General features: G+C 40.2%; 1 protein-coding gene across 3 annotated transcripts in view; it reads left to right on the forward strand.

The window, feature by feature from the left end:
* The first annotated feature begins 466 nt into the window (after positions 1 to 466).
* Positions 467 to 23,752, forward strand: part of CFAP43 (cilia and flagella associated protein 43) — a 94,764-nt gene continuing 71,478 nt past the window's right edge. For 2 of the 3 annotated variants that reach the window (XM_079136310.1, XM_079136311.1), the window contains exons 1-5: positions 467 to 644; positions 1,975 to 2,228; positions 5,595 to 5,691; positions 20,005 to 20,172; positions 21,862 to 22,012. In XM_079136310.1, coding sequence (XP_078992436.1) covers positions 571 to 644; positions 1,975 to 2,228; positions 5,595 to 5,691; positions 20,005 to 20,172; positions 21,862 to 22,012 — 744 coding nt within the window. In that variant the 5' untranslated portion in view covers positions 467 to 570. The remainder of the gene's footprint in view (positions 645 to 1,974; positions 2,229 to 5,594; positions 5,692 to 20,004; positions 20,173 to 21,861; positions 22,013 to 23,752) is intronic. The other variant, XM_079136312.1, reaches the window with a different exon arrangement.

Raw genomic sequence — 23,752 nt, forward strand, 5'->3', positions numbered from 1 at the left:
GGTTACTTCCTGAAGCTGTCTACTTCCAGGAGGTAGCAGAGGGCACATTTGAAAGTGTTTTGCAGCAGCTAAGGGTTCGACACTCTGGATTTAGTCTAGACCTGGACTTAAGTCCCACCCAGCTTTTAGCCTTGGGCGAATGACTTCTCACTTTCCTTGTGGGTAATATGGGACTGATGGGGCCTATGAAGACTCAATGAAATGTTGCCTGTACGGCGCTCGAAACAAAGTTTGGCATGGTCAGCACTCAAAATAATAGCTGTTTTGGCGTTTATTAATATTGTTAATTATTTGCCCGGGATCGAACCACTTCAGCACCCTTTCCAAGGGGCCCGCCCTTCGCTTCGCTCGCCGCTCGCCCATTGGCAGAAACGCAGAAGCACTTCCACCAATCCGCTTGGCTCCATAGACAGCCCGGCAAAGGGCAGAGCCAATGGGCGCAGGGCGATGGTCTCCTGGATACGGGTGTAAACAGTGGAGGTTTCTCGGCCTCACAGCCCCCACAACAGAGTAACCGTTAAAAACTCCAGCCGAGTCCGGCGCTTGCTGCCCACCGCCGGGCTGAGACCCATGGCGCAAAACCGGGAGCGAGAGGAGACTTCCTACGCTGCCTCTGCCACCAGCAACGCGACGCTGTCGGTGAGGTGCGGCATCCACTGCCCTGGACCGAACTTAGTCTTGTGGAAACTCCTGACCTACGTGCCCTCCCTGCCTCTGCTCCCGGCGTTCTGTAGACACGTTCTCCCCGCTACTTCGCCTTCTTCTCCGCCACCCGCAGCCCTTCTCGCAGACTCACTCCTGTGTGACCTTTGGTGACCGCTCCTCCTCCCCCTAATTCAATGCCAGTCTCCTGGCGACTTCCCGCATCCCGCCTCCCCCACACCCGTCCCATTCTTCTGCGATTCCGACTCTTGCGCTCTTACACTGTGCTATGCACTACCCTTCATGTCTGCTTCGTTTCTTTGACTCAGTGTTCCCTGCAGTGACCTGGTTCCGCTGGCCTTTCAGACATATCCCCTGGCCCCACATCCCACCGACAGCCCCCATTCCGTTCTTGCAGTAGTTGGCGATTCCCCCTCCCCAATGACAACGTCAATTCCTGCTTTCTCTCATCCACTAACTTGGGATTGATTTTTCACTAATAACTGGTCTTGAAAAGCACAAAGCGTTGCATAGACGCAGGTGGTATTTCTTCCTCGCCTGCATTGTTACCTGCGCTCTGTTCCATACAGCATCCTCTGTCAGCCCTGCTGAATCTCCTATTCCTTGAGGAGAAACCAGCGTCCTTCACTTGCCTTCACTGCGTCTTACAGTGTATCTTAAATATTTAAATAAAAATAGAATCTCTCTTATCTCAGACTCTATCATATACCTACCATACACTCCTCACTTAAAAGTAAATTCCTTTTATGTTCTAACCTTTCATTTACATCGACTGCACTCTTTCTTGTTTTCTTCACTTATCTGTATTTTTAGGTCTAAATTGTGACTGCATATTCTTCATCTATGTAAAGAAGCAATTTTCCTAATTATCCTAAAACCACAAAGCATGCTGCACTACTCCCAAGTTTTTTTTAAAAGTTTGTTTTAGAATCGAATGATTATAAAAGAAGGGCTCAGGATGCACCTTGTTTTCTATTAGAATCAAGCTCTTTTTCCTCTGTGTTGTTTCCACATTTTCTCTTCCAAGTATAGAAGACCCCAGAAATTCCGAGATTTTCTTAGGCTCATTCAGAGAGGGTTTTTTTTTTTTTTTTTTTAAACTGAAAAATATTATCTATAAAAGATTCTTGAGAACTGTTCTCAAAGCTAGCAGATATGCATATTTCTTTTTTAATCTTGAAGATTATTAGATAGGAAGGGAATGAAAATAGATGCGTTTCAAAGATTTTGATAAGTTTTTGTTTGCTTTGTTAAAGAGAGGAAAATTATTTGAAATGTATTATATTGATGGTGACATATCTCTTCCCAAAGATGGGTGCAAGGATTCCCTAAGCAGGATGTTCATTTTATCAACGAAGACACCATTTGCTACCCTAGTGGGAATTATGTAATATTTATTAATATTGAAACCAAGAAAAAGACTGTACTCCAGTGTATTAATGGAATTGTGGGCGTCGTGGCAACTAACATTCCTTATGAAGTTGTGGCTTTTTCTGACCGGAAGCTAAAACCCAACATCTACATATACAACTTTCCTGGATTGACCAGAAGGACCAAATTAAAAGGTATCCTGGGGGACACTTCCTGTGTGCATAACTAAAGGATTTTTGTTATAATATGTGACCAAATCTAGTTCTCCTAAATGAAGGTAGTTGTATTTTGAAGTTTTTTGTTTTAAGTAGAAGAAACCAAACTGAACACTAAATGCTTAAGTGGGCTGAAACCTTGCTATTCAAAATGTGGTCTGCTTGCCATCAATATTGGTGCTACCCAGAAATCCATTTAAAACTGCAGAAACTGGCTCCCACCCAGACCTACCAAATCAGAACCTGCTTTTTTTTTTTTTTTTTTTTTTTTTTTTTTTTTTTTTTTTTTTGTGGTTCTGGGAATTTGAACCCAGGGCCTTGTGCTTGTGAGGCAAGCACTTTACCAACTGAGCTACATCCCCAGCCCCAGAACCTGCATTTTTAACAAGTCTTCCCAGGTGAATCACATGCACATGAATCTTTGAGAAGCACTGGGCTAGAAGACTGTCCTTTTTCAGAGCAATGATTTTTTTTCTTTCCTAATGATTTATTGAAAATTCAGGTGAATTGATGTTTATATAATTTATAAGGACAAGTCTCATTCATGAAATAGGAATAGAGGTAGTATCTAATATTAAGGTTGTGGCAATGATGAAACACACACACCCATACACACACACACACACACACACACACACACACACACAGTGTTCATCAATGTTACCTACTCTTTGACTTATTCTTGACTTATTCATGGATACAGTTGACCAAGACTGAACTGCTGCACATCTCCTGGATCCTCCACATAACAATTCTCACATTTAACATACCATGGTCAGGAAGTTCATGCTTAAGGCTGGTCTTAGTTCTGGAACCTTGTAAGTTGAATGAGTATTTGGGTACAATGATCCAAAGTCAATGTGGGGAAAAGAAAAGAGTATAATCTGAAAGAGGGTGGTGGCAAGGCAGAGGGTCTTAGTAGCATCTCAGTGCTGTCGTACTTAGAAGCGTGCTATTGGTACAGGGCTATAAAGGGATTAAGATGACTGCAGGCAAGATCTTGTGAAGCTAAGTATATGGTGAAAGAAACTCACAAAAAAGCATGTGGATTCTTCAACAATGATGTTCAGAAAGCAATATTTGAACAAAACTGTCAAGTCAGATACTTATGCTATGCTATATATTAAAGCATCTATCACATGAAAATGAGCATTCAGTATAAACAAATCCATTTGAAAAGCAGAAGAAAATATGGTAGAACACAAAATGATTTCAGAATGGGGGGAAAACTACACAAACACAATTAAAAATAAAAGATTTGGACTGGAGATATAACTCAGTTGGTAGAGTTCTTGCCTCGAAAGCACAAGTCCCTGGATTCAACCCCCCAGCACTGCAAAATAAATAAATAAATAAAAATTAAAAATAAAAAGTTGACATATTTAATTACATACAAATTTTAAAACTTTTTAAACATCAAAAATACCATGCAAAATTAAAAGACAACTGGCAGATGAAAATATTTGGAACAAATATGATCAAATATTTTCAGGGAATTTATGCAAAAAAAAAGGAACTTGCCTCCACAAAAGATTACAAATGACCAAAGGCATCAAAAAAAGTCCCATCTCGATATTCACTTTAAAAAGTGTAGTTTAAATCAAGGTACTATTTTTATGCCAATCAAGGTCACATTTTTTTAAAGAGTAAGATTGCTAGGCAGAGTGCAGTGAAATTGATGGCATTCTTGTTTGCCAAAAGTGGGAATATAAGCTGATAGAGTCTTTCTGGGAAATATTTATTTATGCTGTCTACAAGAAATAGAGTTCAATTTTAAGGAAATATAATAATCAGAAATATGGTAAAAGATTTGTGCAAAGGAGTTTAAAGCACTGGCATAATAGCCAAAGGTGGAAAACAACCCACATGCCCAGCATAACGGATATGGTTAAATAAGTTAAAACATCTGACGAGAGGGTTTTATCACAGCATTAAGAATTACATTTTTAAAGAAATATTAATAAAATGATAAAATGCTCACATAATATGAACAAAAAAAAAACAATAGAAATCAACCGTATGTATGACCCAAATTCCATTTTTAGAGTATTTATTATATATATGAGCCAAGATTATAGCTACAAAAACCAAAGCTACTTTTAAAGAACATGTATTTGTTTGTAGTTTATAAGTGAATATATAGAGGAAAATATCAGCAATTTTCCAAATTTGCTGGTAGGATCACAGAGAACATATTTTTCTCCTTAGGGTTTTTTTTTTTTCTTTTGGTATTTTCTTCAAAAATCATATCTTTCATTTAAAATATGCATACAATTAAAACTCTTCAATTATCAGAGGCAAATGCCTATATAGCAATCATTCTATTAAGGGCTCATCCACAGAAAAAAATATTTTTAGTTTCTCATTGGATGCTCCATAAGTCCATGTTGCTTTCTTTGTTGATTAGACTATGCTAAATAGGTTCAATTAATGGCAAAGTTACATTTTAGGATTGTATTATGGTCAGGTAAAATGAGAAGGACAAAAAAGTTGGAAATAGGATCATTAAAAATACATAGACTAAGCGATAGAGACATGAAAATAAAGGCAGACCAGAGCACAGGCAAAACTTGTACCTGCAAAACCACCTGAAGAAGAGTAGATAAAGCAGAGGAAATCAGAACCCCAATCCTGGGAAGCAGAGACAGACGCTGCCCTTTCCCAGCATCCCCAGGATGCACATTTTAAACACATTATTACTAAGACATTTTTAAAAATTAATTAAATTTTTTTCTAATTTCACTAAGTTGTTGAGGCTAGCCTTGAACTTGTGATCCTCCTGCCTCTGCCTCCCAAATTGCTGGGATTACAGGTGTGCACCACCATGCCCAGGTCTTTCAAAGTCAAGTAATATTTCTTTAACTTGATATACAAATCAGAAGAGAGATTTTTGTAGTTCCAAGAATTGGAAAATATAAGACTGAGGGGCTGAATATGGCCTCAGAACAGAACATGGAAATAAGCTAGAATTGTTACTACCCCTCAAGGTAAAATTTGAATAACTGGTGTAATTATAGTGTCTCGTGGATTGATGGGATACTTCATGGCTCTTGGGTTATTTCAGACCATGCTGGGACACTTTTGGTGCAGTATCCTCTGTTCTGCAGTGAAGTCTAGAGACAGTGACTTTTGGTCTTAATTCATTCTAATATCTTTTAAAAATTCATCTTAACTCTGCTCTTAGCTTTCTGTTCGCAATCTTAGAAGTCAGCCAGGGGATCTCTCACTCCAGTTGTTTAAATGCTTTAGAATTATGTGAGAATCGCTAGAAAAGGGAAACAGCTGTAAGACCATAGTTAATCCCAGCATGCCAACCAAATCCTTGTAATGGATTTTCTATTTTAGGCAACATTCTTCTGGACTACACTTTACTTGCCTTCAGTTACTGTGGTACCTACTTGGCTAGTTACTCCTCTCTTCCAGAATTTGAACTGGCCCTCTGGTAAGTTTCAGCATCCTGCAGAATTCCTTTCACTGGATTACATTTGAATCTTCTCCTTCTGGATTTTATCAGAGGAAATACACATGAGAATCTGAAACAAGGAAAAATGGAATAAATAAAAATCCTGATCGTGAGGTCTGATATATTTGTTATGTTTAGGCATCAAATTAGGCAGAGCAAAAACTATATGAGAATTAATTTAATGATTGACTTTCTCTTTTTATTAAGATGCTGCAATATTTCCTCTGTCAGGTAAAGAATATAAGTATGTGAAAGTATATTCTTATAAATGTGTATAGGTATATTCACCTTTTCTTAACATAAATGATACTGCTGAGCTGTTAGCGTGTTTTCAGCTAATGCTGAGTTTGAGATGGTCTCTGATTAGAGCTCCATTTGAAGTAATTGTGGAGACATTAGAACAATTACACGCTGGGAGAGTAGAACGAATCCTGCATTTGCCACCTTCAGAGAAATTGCCTGTGGATTAGACACACCTCTGGTCCATGCTGGCTCATCTCACATGGCCAACTTCATGGCTGCATTCACTCTTTCATCATAAACCATTCAGGGGGAAATTTGTCTTATTAAGGGAAAGGACAAAATGTTCCAGAAATGACTGAGGACACCCTTACTTATCAGCATTTCTTATACAAAAATATAAGAATCAAGATTCAGAGAGCTATGTGTATTTAGTTTATGTAGAGTTTTACAGAACAGTTTTATTGAGATATAATCAACGTATAACAAACTGCTCATATATAAAGCATACAATATTGATTACGTACACACCCATGAAGCTGTCACCATAATCAAGACAATAAATGTATCCATCACCACCCCCCAAATTTTCTTGTGCTCCTTAAGACCCTCCTTACTGGTTCTTGCAGTATATATCCTTATCCCTGTGTCTGCCTCGCCCCTAGGAAACCACTGAGGTGTTTCTATCACTCGAGATTATTTGCTTATTCTAGTATTTCCATACCAAGGCATCATATAGTATATATTCTATTCTGTCTGCCTTCTTTCATGCAGCATAGTTGCTTTGAAATTCACCCCTACTGCTGTGTATCAAACGCTGTTCCTTTCTAGTCCGTGGTATAGATGTCCCATACTTGATTTATCTTCATATTAACTTGCTGGGGCTGTTGTCAGAAAGTACAGCAAATTGAGTGACTTTACCAACAGAAATGTGTTTGCTTACAATTCAGGCCAGAAAGCACCTGGGGAGAGAAGACAAGGGCAAAGGTTCTGATAGTTCCAAAAGCAGAAGACTAACTTGTCTTTCACAAGTGCAACCTGTGAATGCTAAAAATAGCACTGAAATGGAATGAACAGGCCATTTAAAGTAACAGACTTGGGCCTGAATCCAGGCCCCACAGATTGCTAGCTGTGTGATCTTTGAGAGGCTGAGCTTCAATTTCCTCCTCTGTAAAATGGACATAATGATATATACTAAATATTTTCCAAGATTCACTGAGTATGCACAATATCTAACAAGTCCCATTACATGGTATTTATTTATTTAAGCCTGAGATTAAAAAGTCATCATCTTTAGGCTAATTCTGAACCAGAGTATGTTTTCTTTGTACCACAAAATATTTTATAAATTGGGAAATTTCAGAAAAAAATTTATCTATCTGGCTTCTCTTCAACACAGTCAACTCTGGACCTGTGTTCCCATAGGACAGTAGTCTCTATATGGGCTATTGTGTGTGGTTGCTCACTCTTTTAGAAGGTCTCAGTGGCTTCCACACATCAAACAGGGACCAGTAAATTATGGCCCATAAGCCAAGTATGGCTCTCCATTTGTTTTTACAAATAAAGTTTTATTGGAACATAGCCATGCTTATTTGCTTACATATTGTCTATGTGTGCTTTTGTTCTACAACACCAGAATTGTATTCTTACAGGAATCACATTTAGACTGCAAAACTTGAAATATTTACTGTCTGGTTCTTTATAGAAAGAGTTTGCAATGCCCTAACCTAGAAGTGCACATTCAAGACATTTTATTCATTTGCACTAACTTCCTGGGCCCTATGGGCAGTAGCATTTGCTCACTGGATTAGTTATCCAGTAAGTCTTTATCCCTTGATTTCTGCTGGGCATGAAATGTCTCCTGTCTTAGGCATCTTCCAGCATGGTGGGGAAGCCTGAGACTTCTGTAATAGGTGGTGGGGCGTTTTTGATAGACTGAGGTGGCACTGAGACTTAGGGCAGGCAGTGTCGCTCCCCCACACTTCCATTCCCCTTTATTTTTTGCACATCTCGATATTCATGAAAATGTCTATTTAGGAGTCTATGTTGGAGGAGAGCGACAAGAGAGCAGGGGTTAGGAGAGCAGAGGAGGACAGGGCAGATGCTGAAAGGAGACCAGAGATGACTCTCTGGTGAGGAGATTCTCCTTGAGGCTGGGCACCAGCACAGGCGAACGTGAGCAGAGCTGGCCAAAACAAGAGGGAGCTATAAGATGAACAGAGAGGCAGATGCACCCTGGTGACAGCAGGTTACCAAAATAAATACATAACATTTTATTGGAACAAAATCAGGCTTATGTTCTACCTCACTTTGACCCCTATCTGACACTCCTTGGAATGGAACTTTGTTATCACAGTATCCTGATTGCCATCCCCATGTAATAAAAGCAGGTGTGACTTTATAAGTTAAACTTTGGAACAGATATGACGCTTCGACTGGACCCTGATTTAACCCCTGGAAGGAACTACGTCCAAGGAGAATTCACCTTTACATTCTAATGTTTAAAGAGAGCACAGTGGACTCATGTATTATTTGTATAATAAAAAAAATGAGAATCTCAAAAAATACATTTCAAAGGAAGAAGAGAGTGACCTCATGCTGTAGTCACAGGCTGGGGGCCTGGGGGACATCTGGGGTCCACCAGCAAAGGCATAGGGCAGCCCACTGCTCTGCTCACCACCAGCTTCAGCAGAGAAGGAGATTTCACATGGGTCAGTCATCTATTCCCCACGAAAACCCCTGGGACACTCACACTGGTTGGTTCTCACTTTAAAGAAAGAGAGCTTCGGAGAGGTTAGACATGAAAGCCGATTTTTTCAAACAGATTGTGAGCATGCAGACAAGTTTCGTATTATTCCCTAATAACAGAACCAGCAGGAAGACGAAGGAAGCTGGTTCCTGTCGCAGTCCATTCAGACTGTTGTAACAAAATACCACAGACTGGATGGCTTATAAACCACAGACATCTATTTCTCCCAGTTCTGGGGAGTAGAAAGTCTGAGATCAACACACTGGCAGTTTCTGTGTCTGGTGAGGGCCTGCTTCCTGATTCATAGATGGTGCCTTCTCCCTGTGTCCTCTCCTGGTGGAAGGAATGAACTAGCTTTCTGGAATTTCTTTAATAAGGGTAACAATTGCTGGGCACAGTGGCGCATGCCTGTAATCCCAGAGGCTCCGGAGGCTAAGGCAGGAGGATCACAACTTCAAAGCCAGTCTCAGCAACTCGGTGAAGCCTTCTGCAACTTAGTGAGACCCTGTCTCAAATAGAAAAATAAGAAGGGCTGGGTATGTGAGTTAAGTGCCCTTGGGTTCAATCCCCGGTACCAAAAAAAAAAAAAAAAAAAAAAAAAAAAAGGCGGGGGAGTGTAATCCTCTTCAGGAAGGCTCTGTCTTCATGACCTCACCTCTCCCCAAACCAGCCCCCAGCAAGAAGGGTTAAATTTCCAGAGGTCTCTATAACACCTTGTTAATCTACCAGGCAATACAATCACAGCATCATATCTGTTCCAGAGTTAAACTCTAGCTTATAAGGTCAGGCCTGCCTTTATCACATGGGGGCCGATACTCAGGATACTAGGAGAACCAAGTTCCATTCCCAGGAGTGTCAGATAAGGGTCAAAGCAAGGTACAAAGTCTGTTCTATGTTCATGTTATGTTGGAAAATGCTTTCTGACACAAACTAAACCAACACGAACTTTTTCCCCCCAGTTTGATTTTTTTTTTTTATTATTTAAACAAATGGGATACACGTCGTTTCTCTGTTTGTACATGAAGTCAAGGCATACCATTTGTGTAATCATAAATTTACATAGGGCAATGTTGTTTGATTCATTCTGTTATTTTTTTCCCTCCCCCCCCACCCCTGCCACCCCTCTTTTCCCTCTATACAGTCCTTCCTTCCTCCACTCTTACCACCCTCCTTATCCCTAACCCTAACCCTAACCCTAACGCTAACCCCTCCTATCCCCCATTATATGACCTCATCCGCTTATCAGCGAGATCATTCATCCTTCAGTTTTTTGAGATTGGCTTATCTCACTTAGCATGATATTCTCCAATTTCATCCACTTGCCTGCAAATGTCATAATTTTATCATTCTTCATGGTGGAGTAATATTCATATATATATATATATATATGCCACAGTTTCTTTATCCATTCATCAACTGAAGGGCATCTAGGTTGGTTCCACAGTCTGGCTATTGTGAATTGAGAAGCTATGAACATTGATGTGGCTGTATCTCTGTAGTATGCTGATTTCAAGTCCTTTGGGTATAGGCCAAGGAGTGGGATAGCTGGGTCAAATGGAGGGTCCATTCCAAGTTTTCTAAGGAATCTCCACACTGCTTTCCAGAGGGGCTGCACTAATTTGCAGCCCCACCAGCAATGTATGAGTGTACCTTTTTCCCCATCCTCGTAAACACCTATTGTTGCTTGTGTTCTTGATAATCGCCATTCTAATTGGGGTGAGATGGAATCTTAGGGTAGTTTTGATTTGCATTTCTCTTATTACTAAAGATGTTGAACATTTTTTCATATATCTGTTGATTGCTTGTACATCTTCTTCTGTGAAGTGTCTGTTCATTTCCTTAGCCCATTTGTTGATTGGATTATTTGTATTCTTGGTGTAGAGTTTTTTGAGTTCTTTATAGATTCTGGAAATTAGCGCTCTATCTGAAGTATGAGTGGCAAAGATATTCTCCCTCTCTGTAGGCTCTCTCTTCCCATTACTGATGTTTTCCTTTGCTGAGAGAAAGCTATTTAGTTTGAATCTATCCCAGTTGTTGATTCTTGCTTTTATTTCTTGGGCTATGGGAGTCCTGTTAAGGAAGTCTGATCCTAAGCCAACAAGTTGAAGATTTGGACCTACTTTTTCTTCTGGTCTGATTTGGTCTGATTCCGAGGTCCTTGATCCATTTTGAGTTGAGTTTTGTGCAGGGTGAGATATAGGGGTTTAATTTCATTCTGTTGCATATGGTTTTCCAGTTTTCCCAGCACCATTTGTTGAAGAGGGTATCTTTTCTCCACTGCATATTTTTCGCACCTTTGTCTACTATGAGAAAATTGTATTTATTTGGGTTTGTGTCCATGTCCTCTATTCTGTACCATTGATCTACCTGTCTATTTTGGTACCAATACCATGCCGTTTTTGTTACTATTGCTTTGTAATAGAGTTGAAGATCTGGTATTGCGATACCCCCTGCTTCGCTCTTTCTACTGAGGATTACTTTAGCTATTCTGGGTTTTTTATTCTTCCAGATGAATTTCATAATTGCTTGCTCTATTTCTGTAAGGTACATCATTGGGATTTTAATTGGAATTGCATTGAATCTGTATAGCACTTTTGGTAGTATGGCCATTTTGACAATATTAATTCTGCCTATCCAAGAACATGGGAGATCTTTCCATCTTCTAAGGTGTTCTTTAATTTCTTTCTTTAGTGTTCTGTAGTTCTCATTGTAGCAGTCTTTCACCTCTTTTGTGAGATTGATTCCCAAGTATTTTATTTTTTTCGATGCTATTGTGAGTGGGGTAGTTTTCCTAATTTCTCTTTCTGAAGATTCATCACTTATGTATAAAAATGCATTGGATTTATGAGCATTGATCTTATAACCTGCTACTTTACTGAATTCACTTATGAGTTCTAAGTTTTCTGGTGGAATTTCCAGGTTCCTCTAAATATATAATCATGTCATCAGCGACCAGGGATAGTTTGAGTTCTTCTTTTCCAATTCGTATCCCTTTAATTTCTTTGGTTTGTCTAATTGCTCTGGCTAGAGTCTCAAGGTCAATGTTGAATAGAAGTGGTGAAAGAGGGCATCCCTGCCTTGTTCCAGTTTTTAGGGGGAATGCTTCCAGTTTTTCACCATTTAGAATGATATTGGCCATGGGCTTAGCGTAGATGGCCTTTACAACTTCAGGAATGTTCCCACTACCCCAATTTTTTCTAGTGTTTTGAACATGAAGGGATGCTGTATTTTATTGAATGCTTTTTCTGCATCTATTGAAATAATTATGTGATTCTTAACTTTAAGTCTGTTGATATGGTGAATGACATTTATTGATTTCTGGATGTTGAACCAACCTTGCATCTCTGGGATAAAACCCACTTGATCGTGGTGCACTATCTTTTTAATATATTTTTGTATGCGATTTGCTAAAATTTTGTAGAGAATTTTTGCGTCGATGTTCATTAAGGATATTGGTCTGAAATTTCCTTTCCTCAATGTGTCTCTGTCTGGTTTAGGTATCAGTGTGATATTGGCTTCATAGAATGAGTTTGGGAGGGTTCCCTCCTCTTCTATTTCATGGAATACTTTGAGGAGTATTGGAATGAGCTCTTCTTTAAAGGTTTTGTAGAACTCGGCTGAGAACCCATCTGGTCCCAGACTTTTCTTTGTTGGTAGGCTTTTGAAGACCTCTTCTATTTCAGTACTTGAAATTGATTTATTTAAGTTGTGTATGTCCTCCTCGTTCAGTTTAGGTAATTCATATGTCTCTAGAAACTTGTTGATGTCTTCGAGGTTTTCTGTTTTGTTGGAGTATAGATTTTCAAAATAGCTTCTAATTATGTTTTGTATTTCACTCGTGTCTGTTGTGATATTTCCTTGTTCATTCCGAATTTTAGTAATTTGAGTTTTCTCCCTCTTTCTCTTTGTTAGTGTGGCTAAGGGTTTATCAATTTTGTTTATTTTTTCAAAGAACCAACTATTTATTTTGTTAATTTTTCTGATTGTTTCTTTTGTTTCAATTTTGTTGATTTCGGCTCTGATTTTAACTATTCCCTGTCTTCTACTACTTTTTTTTTTTATAATGTATTTTTTTTTATTGTAAACAAATGGGATACATGTTGCTTCTCTGTTTGTACATGGCGTAAAGGCATACCATTTGTGTAATCATAAATTTACATAAAGTAATGTTGTTTGATTCATTCTGTTATTTTTTCCCTTCCCCCCCACCCTCCCACCCCTCTTTTCCCTCTATACAGTCCTTCCTTCCTCCATACTTGCCCCCCTCCCTAACCCTAACTCTAACCCTAACACTAACCCTTCCCTCCCCCCATTATGTGTCATCATCCACTTATTAGCGATATCATTCTTCCTTTGGCTTTTTGAGATTGGCTTATCTCACTTAGCATGATATTCTCCAATTTCATCCATTTGCCTGCAAATGCCATAATTGTCTTCTACTACTTTTGGTGTTGGTCTGCTCTTCTTTTTCTAGGGCTTTGAGCTGTCATGTTAAGTTGTTTATTTGTTGATTTCTACTTCTTTTGTTGAATGCGCTCCATGAAAAAATCTTTCTCTAAGTACTGCTTTCATAGTGTCCCAGAGATTTTGATATGATGTGTCTTTGTTCTTGTTTACTTCTAAGAATTTTTTTATTTCCCTCCTGATGTCTTCTGTTATCCATTCATCATATAACAGTGTATTATTTAATCTCCAGGTGTTGGAGAAGTTTCTGTTTTTTATTCTGTCATTTATTTCTAATTTCAATCCATTATGATCTGATACAGTACAAGGTAGTATCTCTATCTTCTTGTATTTGCTAACAGTAGCTTTGTGGCATAAAACAGGGACTATTTTAGAGAAGGATTCATGTGCTGCTGAAAAGAAAGTGTATTCGTTCTTTGTTGGATGGTATATTCTATATATGTCGGTTAAGTCTAAATTGTTGATTGTGTTATTGAGATCTATGGTTTCTTTATTCAATTTTTGTTTGGAAGATCTATCCAGTGGTGAGAGAGGTGTGTTAAAATCGCCTAATATTATTGTGTTGTGATCTATTTGATTTCTGGAATTGAGAAGGATTTGTTTGACGTACATGGATGAGCCAATGTTCGGGGCATAGATATTTATGATTGTTATGTCTTGCTGATTTATGCTTCCCTTAAGCAGTATGTAATGTCCTTCTTTATCCCTTCTGACTAGTTTTGGCTTGAAGTCCACATTATCTGAAATAAGGATGGATATTCCAGCTTTTTTGCTGTGTCCATGTGCCATGTGCATGGTATGTTTTTTCCCATCCTTTCACCTTTAGTCAATGGGTATCTCTTTCTATGAGATGAGTCTCTTGCAGGCAGCATATTGTTGGATTTTTCTTTTTAATCTAATCTGCCAGTCTATGTCTTTTGATTGATGAGTTCAGGTCATTAACATTCAGGGTTATTATTGTGATATGATTTGTATTCCCAGTCATTTGACTCATTTTTGTTTTTTGACATGATTTGGTTTCTTCTTTATTTGGCTATTCCTTTAGGCTAGTTCCTCCTGTTGTTGATTTGCATCATTGTTTTTCATCTCTTCCTCATGGAATATTTTGCTGAGAATATTCTGTAATGCCAGCTTTCTTTTTGTAAATTCCTTTAGCTTTTGTTTATCATGGAAGGATCTTATTTCATTGTCAAATCTGAAAATAAGTTTTGCTGGGTATAAGATTCTTGGTTGGCATCCATTTTCTTTCAGGGCTTAGTAAATGTTGTTCCAGGCCCTTCTAGCTTTTGGGGTCTGGATTGAAAAATCTGCTGATATTCTTATTGGTTTCCCCCTGAATGTAATTTGATTCTTTTCTCTTGCGGCCTTTAAAATTCTGTCTTTATTTTGTACGTTAGGTATTTTCATAATAATGTGCTTTGGTGTGGGTCTGTTGTAATTTTGTATATTTGGAGTCCTATAAGTCTCTTGTACTTGGTTTTCCATTTCATTCTTCAGATTTGGGAAATTTTCTGATATTATTTCATTGAATATATTGTTCATTCCTTTGGTTTATTTCTCTAAGCCTTCCTCAATCCCAATAATTCTTAAATTTGGCCTTTTCTTGATATCCCATAATTCTTGTAGATTCTGTTCATGATTTCTTACCATCTTTCTGTTTGGTCAATTTTGTTTTCAAGATTAAATATTTTGTCTTCAATGTCTGAGGTTCTGTCTTCCAGGTGTTCTATCCTATTGGTTATGCTTTCTATGGAGTTTTTAACTTGGTTTATTGTTTCCTTCATTTCAAGGATTTCTGTGTGGTTTTTTTTTTTTTTTTTCAGTATCTCTAACTCTTTATTGAAACGATCTCTTGCTTCCCATATTTGGTCTTTTAACTGTTGATTGGTGTGATCATTTAATGCCTGCATTTGCTCTTTCATCTCCTCATTTGCTTCCCTGATTGTTTTAATTATGTACATTCTGAACTCCCTTTCTGACATTTCTTCTGCTGTGCTGTCATTGGGTTTTGTTGATATAGTATCTAGGTTTGTTTGGGACATTTTGTTCCCTTGTTTTCTCATATTGGTCAGAGGACAATGAGACTCTGAGATATTGCAGATTTCCTCTATTGCCTTATAGTGTCCCTGTAGATTTCCAGTGTATCACCTCCCGGCCTTCAGTAGCCTGAAGGCTTAGAGGAACTTGATAATGCAGTGCTTCCGAAGAAAGCTGCCCCTAGCCCGCTACTGGTTCCAGGGCTTGGAGCTGGCTCTGTGTGGAAAGGCTCTCACTGGGCAGTCTGCTCCGAGAAGCTGGCTGTGAAAGGAGCCTGCCGCCGGAGGGAGCAGGGTGGCTTGGGGAAGTCCCTGGCTGCCCTGTCCTGGTCCCTGAAGCTGCCTGTAGGCCGGAGCTTGCCGCTGGCTCCAGGACTCAGAGCTGGTTCTGTGCAGAAAGGCTCTCACTGGGGGGCCTGCTCCGAAAAGCTGGCCATGTGGGAGGAGCCCACCACCGGAGGGAGCAGGGCTACCTGGGGAAGGAAGACTCTAGCTGCCCTGCCCTGCTCTGATAAGCCGCCCCTATCCGGGCCTGCCGCCCAGGCCGAGGTTCACCCAGTGGGGGGAGACTCACCCCGTGGCTCTATTTTAGTCCAAGTCTCTCAATGCCTCCCCTTCTTGAATCCTGGGTTCTGGAGCAACTGGAGATGCAGTCACCCTCTAGTCCGCCATCTTGGATTGCCCCAGTTTGATTTTTTAATGAGCTACTTGCTTAAATTTATACAGCTGGTGTTGAAACCTGGAGGGGTCTGAGCCTTTTCACAGCTCCCCGTGATCTTAGGTACCATGGGAGCGTGGAGAAGGGCCCCTCATTTACTCTGAGGATGGAGTGAGTGGTCAGGGAAGGTTCCTGGGAGGGGAGATGATGTTCAGGGCAATACCTGTCTTGGTTTTCCAGGCCTACCATAGCAAAGTACCACAGAGTAGGTGACTCAAACAACAGAAATCCATTGCCTCAAGTTGTAAAGACCAGAATTTCAAGATCAAAGTGTGAGCAGGGTCACTTCCCTCTGAGGGTTGTGAGAGAACCTGTTCCATGCCTCTCACCAACTTTTGCTGTGATTTTTGGCCACCTTTGGTGTCACCCAGCTTTCTTATTTTCACGTGGAATTCCCCCTATATGCGTGTGTATGTGGTGTGTGTCTGTCTGTCTGTCTGTCTGTCTCCTAGTGTCCCCTTTTTATAAGGACGCCAGTCATATTGTATAAGGGCCAGCCCTAATGGCCTCAGTTTAGCTGCATTACCTCTGTAAAGACCCTGTTTCTTAACAAGATCACATTCTGAAGAACTGGGGGTTAGGACAGCAATATATGAATGGGGGACAAAATATATGAATGGGGGACAAAATATATGAATGGGGGAAAAATTCAACTCAAAGTGACACCTAACAGTTGAATAGCAATCAACCTTGAGACGGGGAGAAGAAAGAGGATTCCAAGCAGAAGGTTCTAATTAAGAGGACATAATAGGGGAAATGAGTTTAGCCACAAGAGAGGCAGGTCTGGAGAGATGGTCTGCAACCAACCAGCTCATGAGCAGCCTTATGAATAGGTGACCATAGTTGGTTGTACCAATCTGGATACTTTCAAGATTGAAAGGGGATATTATCAATAATTAATACAGAGCAACAGACCTAAACTGGGTTTCTCCTGGCATTCTGGGAAGGGGATTCACCCTACATGCCAATGGGCACATCCTTTATCCTGAAAGCAGTGGGAAGCTGTTACAAGGTTTTAAGCAGGGGGGCCCCAGGACCATATCTGCATTTAAGAAGACTTCTTTCAGCCATATTTCAGAAGGTATATTGCAGGAAACAAAGCATAAACATCAGTCTGGAGGCTGTGTTGGTCCAGGAGAGAGATGAACATGGCATGAGCGAGGGAGGGAGATGGTGGGGATATTTGAGAGGCGTTTAGGCGTTAGCATCATAAGACCTGGTGATCGATTGAATATTGACTGTGGTGCTGAGGAAGAGGAATAGGTTGAGAGCTAAACCTAGAGTTGTGACTTGGGCAATCTGGGGACATTACTCTGAAAGATATTAGGAAGAAAGATACTGGGAAGAGAGAAGTTGAAAGAGACAGTGGGAAAATATCATTTGGGGGGCAAACGGAGTTGAAGGTGCATTCCATAAATAGATGAAGATGTCTATTTATGGATAGGCATTAGTCAAGGTTGGGGCTCATTTGCTGTAACAGAAACCTAAATCACATGCAGTCATCTGGGTATGAGCTGTGCATGGATAGTACTGGTGGCTCCTCAGTGCTGGTGACCAGTCTCCCACTATCTCATTGCTTTATCATTCCACCATCTCTAGTCTAAAATGGGAAGCCAGAGAGAAGAGGAAAAGATGAAAGGAAGGGCACAGACTTTCTGTTGCACACACCATTGCCACTTAAGCCCACTGGCCGCTTAGCCACAGCTCAAAGGGATGTTGGGAAACATGGTACTCACTGTGTGGGCAACCATGTGCCTAGCTAAAATCCAGGGGTTCTGTTACTTAGAGGAAGAAATGGAGAATAGATATTGGAGGACACAATGTGTTTATGCCATGAGATATCCAGAACTGGAGCACAGTAGATAAGGTTAGAGATCATTTTGGGAATTGTTGGAGCAAATTGCTCATCCAAATGCCACAAGTAGATAAGAACACCTAAAAAGAAAACTAGAAGAACACCCATAGAAGGGACTGAACAAGGAAGAGGAACCCCCTAGAAGATTCATAAGGAGCGGCCATAGAAGGAAGAGGAACACTGAGGGGGAAGGGTCCCAAAATATGCCTCCTCCTGGGTTCCACAGAAAGCAGAGCTGAAGCAAAACCCATAGGAGTCACAACTTCAGGGGGATGGTGGGCAAGGAGGAGAGCAAATATGAGGGGGAATTAATTTGCAGCCACTACTAGGTACCATGTGCAATTGATTGCTCTACTTGAAAGTGACCTTCATAGATGCTCTATGAAGTACTATAAATATAGACTGTCCCCAGGCAGTGCGTGAGTGAGGAAGGGGAGAAGAAGGGACAAGAATGTATTGGCTGACTCCTGTACCCCATTGATGCACAGCATGTTAATTCCTCTGTCCTTTCAGTTTTATTGTGACCTCCTACATCTCATGCCCAGATGTGCCGGTTGGGTAACAGAAAGTTAGTCAAAGCAGAATTGTCCACAGACTTGGACAACAACTGAGTCAGTTCAGCCAAACCAGAGAGGTCATCAAGTTGCCAGACACAGTTGATACTGAGAGGATATGAAGTCCCCCATATGAGGAATGTGACAGAGAGTCCAGAACGTTGTTGTGAGCAGTGTCAAATTCTACAGAGGTAGAGTTGGACAAAGATGTGCCTGAAGGATTTGGGATGAAGGTAGACATCTGTGAATCTTGAGTTGTGTCCAGGAAATGAGCAGTGAGGTTGGGGTGGGGATACAGACATCCGGGGATATGAGAGAGGCGGGCTGAGGGAGCAGAGTTTAGGACAAATCATTTAAGAAGTTAGACATGGATGACTGATATTGAAAGTAGCCTTTTTAAATGGTGGTACAGCTGAGTACCTAAGTGTTGATAGGAAGGAGTTGGGGGGCAGGGAGAATATGAAGATGCAGAAGAGTAGAAGTCATGGAAAAACAAATGTTATGAAGAAAGCAAGACCTGTAGGATTCAGCACAGGTGGTGAAATTGAGCTTTGGTAGGAGGAAAGACATGTCCTCCATTGTAAGAGGAGAAAAGGAGAGGAGATACAGCCCTAACAGGCGGTGGAACTGGACAGCATTCTCAGCTAATGATCTTTATTTTCTTTGTGGGAATCAAGACCATTTACTAAAACTGAGAAGGAGGTGGAGGAGTTAGGGGCTCTAGGAAAGAGAGTTTTCAAGTGCTTGCATGGGAAAGAGAACCAACCAGAGAAATGGCAGGAATGAAGACTGTACCAAGGGTGCATTGGGAGTGGTAATCACAGGTTCATGGTATTACTGACTGGCACGGCCCTGTACATTTGTTCCTGTGTCCCCAGCTGTTCAGGCTTTGGTTGTATCCATCCAGGGTTGACAGGTTCTGCCCAGTATCTGAGGCAGAAAGTCAAAGTCAAGGGAACCAAATATTCTAGTAAGAGAGTAGGTGGTGTGGTGGGCTTGAGAGGCAGTGAGAGCAGGACAGAGCTGAAAGACAAGTTCAGTAGCTACTCGTTCCTGTTTCCTAATCATAGCCCTGCTGGCTCCATGAGGGTATAGCTCACACTGATTTTTTTTTTTTTTTCTTTTCCATTTGTCTAGCAAAGAACTTGCTCATGTTAGGAGTTGAAGGTATTCTCTCAAATGCGCAAGTGAATGAATCAGTTTTAAAATGCTACCATTTTGATTTTAAAATCTCACTAAATGATCAATTGGCATTGATGAGTATGGTACACCCAAAAACATATGGGGTATTCATACACAGTGCTTAGTGAGTTTTGTTTTTCAGCCAATGTGATGATATATTCCATTTTCTGGATTTGGATGAGTTAAATGCAAATTGAATAAAGAGAATAAAACTGGCTCAATGTAGCATAAGACAGTGTGACATTTTAAATATATGTTTAGTTATTTTGTTTCTTAGAGGGATTCAATATAATGATAAGCATGCTTATAAATTTGATATCAATGTCATAATATTATAACACATGTTATATGTAAGTATAATGATTATAGTTTAGTTATATAAAATACATCATAAATTATGTCCTAATTTACATAAAATGGGTTACAATAATTAGGTATGTATTCTGAAGCCATGATTTAAACTAACTTTTCCTCAAATGTTATTTTCCTCTAAGGAACTGGGAATCCAATGTCATCTTGTGCAAGAAATCACAACCTGGTCTGGATGTGAGCCAGCTGTCTTTCAATCCCATGAACTGGCGCCAGCTCTGCTTATCAAGTCCAAGTACAGTGAATGTGTGGACCATAGAAAGAAGTAACCAGGAGCATTATATCAAAGCAAAGTAGGAGACATTGTTACTACACAACCACCAAGTGGCGGTCTTTGTTGCCTTCATGAAATATGGCTGGGTCAAATGGATAAATCAAGCGGCTTTAAACCCACACACGTACACACACACACATACACACACACACACAGAGCTTAAGTTATAACATCTTTCAACATATATCACTACCTTAGAGTGGTTGTTTGCAATTCAAAAGATTCTCTTTTTCATTTCCCAACAAATTTCTTTAAGTATTGAGTCCTCTGAGGGCTTTTTCCAACATGGTTTAATTAAGCAAAATTTTCTTCTTATTTTGAAATGCTATAGTTGTACACAAAGGACATTCGTGATGCCCTTGTAAAACATCAGAAGTAAGAAACTGTTAGAGGAAATATACAGATTACACATTACCCACACAGAAGTGGTTACATATAGTGGAGTCACTATATGTTTAAAAGAAATGGATCCAAGAGAAATTCTGGAACAAATTGTTGACCGTGGCAATAGTTGATGATAATGAATGTCATCAAAAAGGTCAACACTCAAAAGTGCCACCTAACTGACCACTTTCATCCTACTCCATGAAGTCAAAGACCATCATGTTTGACAGACATGACCTTGAAATTGTAATGTTTGAAAAATTGCCTTAAGTGAAATGTAAATCCAGAAACAACAACAACAAAAAAGCTTTCAAGCTAGAGAGCTCTAAGCAAAGTCCTTCTTTCTGCTCTCTATTCTACTTGTCTTAAGCCAAATCTATCTCTAGGCAGAGTAGACACACTGCAAGCTTTAACAAAGTGGTTGACAACTCTGTTGGATTTTTGTTAGGGCAGACAGTAGTTTATCACACCCCTGTCTTCCTTTGCGTCCCTGGAACATACTACTCTAGTTGTGAATGTTAACTTGTGTGATTTTTTTGACAAGCAAATAAGGTGAGGATTATTCTGATTCAGGTAGCAAGCAGGATTCAAAAACACAAAAGCCTCACATTTAAGTTGTAGGTACTTTATGCAGTCATTTCTCAAAATAATTTTTCATTCATAAAACATATTCAAGAAAGTTTTAAATTTAGTGCATGAGGCCAGGAATTCTTCAAACCCACCTTTATAACCATACTATGGATTAAAAGTAGAGATATGATAAATTTAAAAATGAATTTTTAGTATGAGAGGTTGCAAAGGTAGTTGAATACAGCCTTCACATATGTTTACTTTAACCCACAGGGTTTTTTATTTGTATTAGTTGCCAACACTTTACATTTGAGACATTTCTCATAAATATTCAGATTATGGTATACTCTTAAAATTTTGGAACCAAAGTTCACACATGTCAACCATCCTCTTGGCTGGAACTGAGTGGTATCTGCCACCTTCACAAGGGACACTTTCCTATTGGTTGTAGTTCCTCCCCTGCCAAGTCACACACTTACCCACCTGACCCCATTAGCATTAAAATTTGCAATTTTTGTTTTAGATTATTAACTTTGCTGCATTTTGATAATCCCTATGTGCTTAATTTATAACTGGCACCACTTGTCCTTTTATGACATGTTGTATATTTTAAGACATACCACTTGGCTTTTATCTTCTTGTGTGTTTTTATGTTGTAACACTCCCACCTCACTTACTGCTGATGAACAGTGGTTGCATCATTAAGATTAGTTTCTGTTCATCTGATCATTCTGATGTCTCTTTTTTTGAACAGGTCGGTAAAACTGCCTCTAGAAGATGGCACATCTGTTAATGAAACAGATGTGCTTTTCCCCCACTCGTTACCCAAGGATCCCATCTACGGACCTGTGCTGCCACTGTCGGCCATTGCCGGGCTAGTAGGTGAAGAGGCAGAAACTTTCAGGGTAATGACCTTGTTTGCCCAGCAGTGGGATGGCCTCCCTGGATTGCCCAACCGTGGTGTGAGGCATGTAGAATAGATAGGATCCCCCTGGGTTTTAAAACAGATTAGCCGTAGAGACAGACTCTGGGGTTTCTAGTTTGGATGACTGGGAGGATGGTGGCAGAGCAGGGACATACAGAAGCTGAGAGTCAGGGAAGGCATCCAGGTGGAGAGGTGGGGTGGGAGGTGGCCAGTAGACCTAGGGTCAGGAGACGCAGATGTGGGCATTATTTTCACAGACGGCCCATGAAAGAGCCAAGAGGGAGTGTGATGAACAAGCAGAGTCAGAGGGAAGAGAAAAAAGCCAGAGTGGAAGGGAACTGCCGGAAGTCAGGAGGAGAAAGAGGAGTCTGAGAAGGCTTGGTCCCCGAAGTGAAAGCAAACCCAGGAGAGAGGAACATAGAAAAGAGTGGAGAAAAGTTTCCAGAGGCAGAGGTTGTCCACACCAGCCCACCTGCTCATTCCATCAAGCTCCTTCTAGGCAGCCACGCTGTTGTAGGCAATGGGGATCACATGGTGACCAGCCAGGCGTAATTGTCAGGGGGTTTCTGTCCTTGTCAGAGAGATGGCACTAACAACCACAAAAGCAAAGACAGACATGAAATCATTGCACAATGTGATGATTATGGAAACAGGATAAGTGGGGATGGGATGGCAAGGAAGGGATTCCCATATGATGGTTGGGACAGACCTCTGGGAAGACCTTTAAACCAAGACTTGAAGCACAAGGAGGCAAGCAGAGTTAGTGTATTAGGCGGAGGGAACAGCATGTGCAATGGCCCTGGGGCAGAAGAGGATTTGGCATGTTTGAGGAACTGACAAAAGTCCCGTATGGTGAAAACATGAATGAGGACAGAGTGATAAATGAGGTGCACAGTGACGGTCAAGAGGGAGACAGGGCACAGACAAAAGTGGCCAAGACCTTTGGGCTGCAAGTAAGGAGCTTCACTGTTAGAATCCTCTGTATTATACTGATGCTTATTTTAAACTGTAAGCAGAGGATAAAGGAGGTGGAAGTTTCCAAATATTTTTGACTACTGCAGAGAGTTAAGCTCTAAATATTAAAAATAGCTCAGGGTGAGAATTAGTTCATTGGAAAAACCTCTCTGTCAAGTAAGAAAAAAGAATCATGCCTTTTGTGTTTCCTCTAATGAATGACAACGATTGGCTTTTTAAAATTAGGGAACTGACAAGTTCACCACACTTGGCCACTGGGAGGCAGCAAAGCAAAAATAAATAGATAAACCTCCGAAGTGTACAGGTTGTGTTTAGTATCTGGTGCCTAGGACCCCCCAGATTCCAACTGTCTCCAATGTGTTCTCTTTTCCTGCAGTGACTTTCTGCAGGGGTCCTCATCTTTCACAGTTTGCATCAACATGATGAATCCTATATAAAAATTTTAAATCCAGGCAATTGTCCTTGTTGTTTGGAAAAATGCTATGAACACCTCCTGTAAATACTTAAATATGGAGTTACCGTTTTTTAAAATGCTCATAATAAATAGACATCTTTTTCCCCCTAGGATTTTAGTGCATTTTAAACTTTTTTTGAAAGCAGCAATTTAATGTTACAGTTTGACATCTCTTAATCTTACAGAGAATAGTAATAAGGCCATATACCTCGCATTTGAGTTAGGAATTAATTTTTCCAGTAGTTTAGTTTTTCATTTTGTAGCTAAATAAGTGAGGAAAATGGGTCAATC

This window comes from Sciurus vulgaris (assembly GCF_902686455.1).
Source record: "Sciurus vulgaris genome assembly, chromosome: 4".
In the NCBI taxonomy this organism is placed as follows: Eukaryota; Metazoa; Chordata; class Mammalia; order Rodentia; family Sciuridae; genus Sciurus; species Sciurus vulgaris.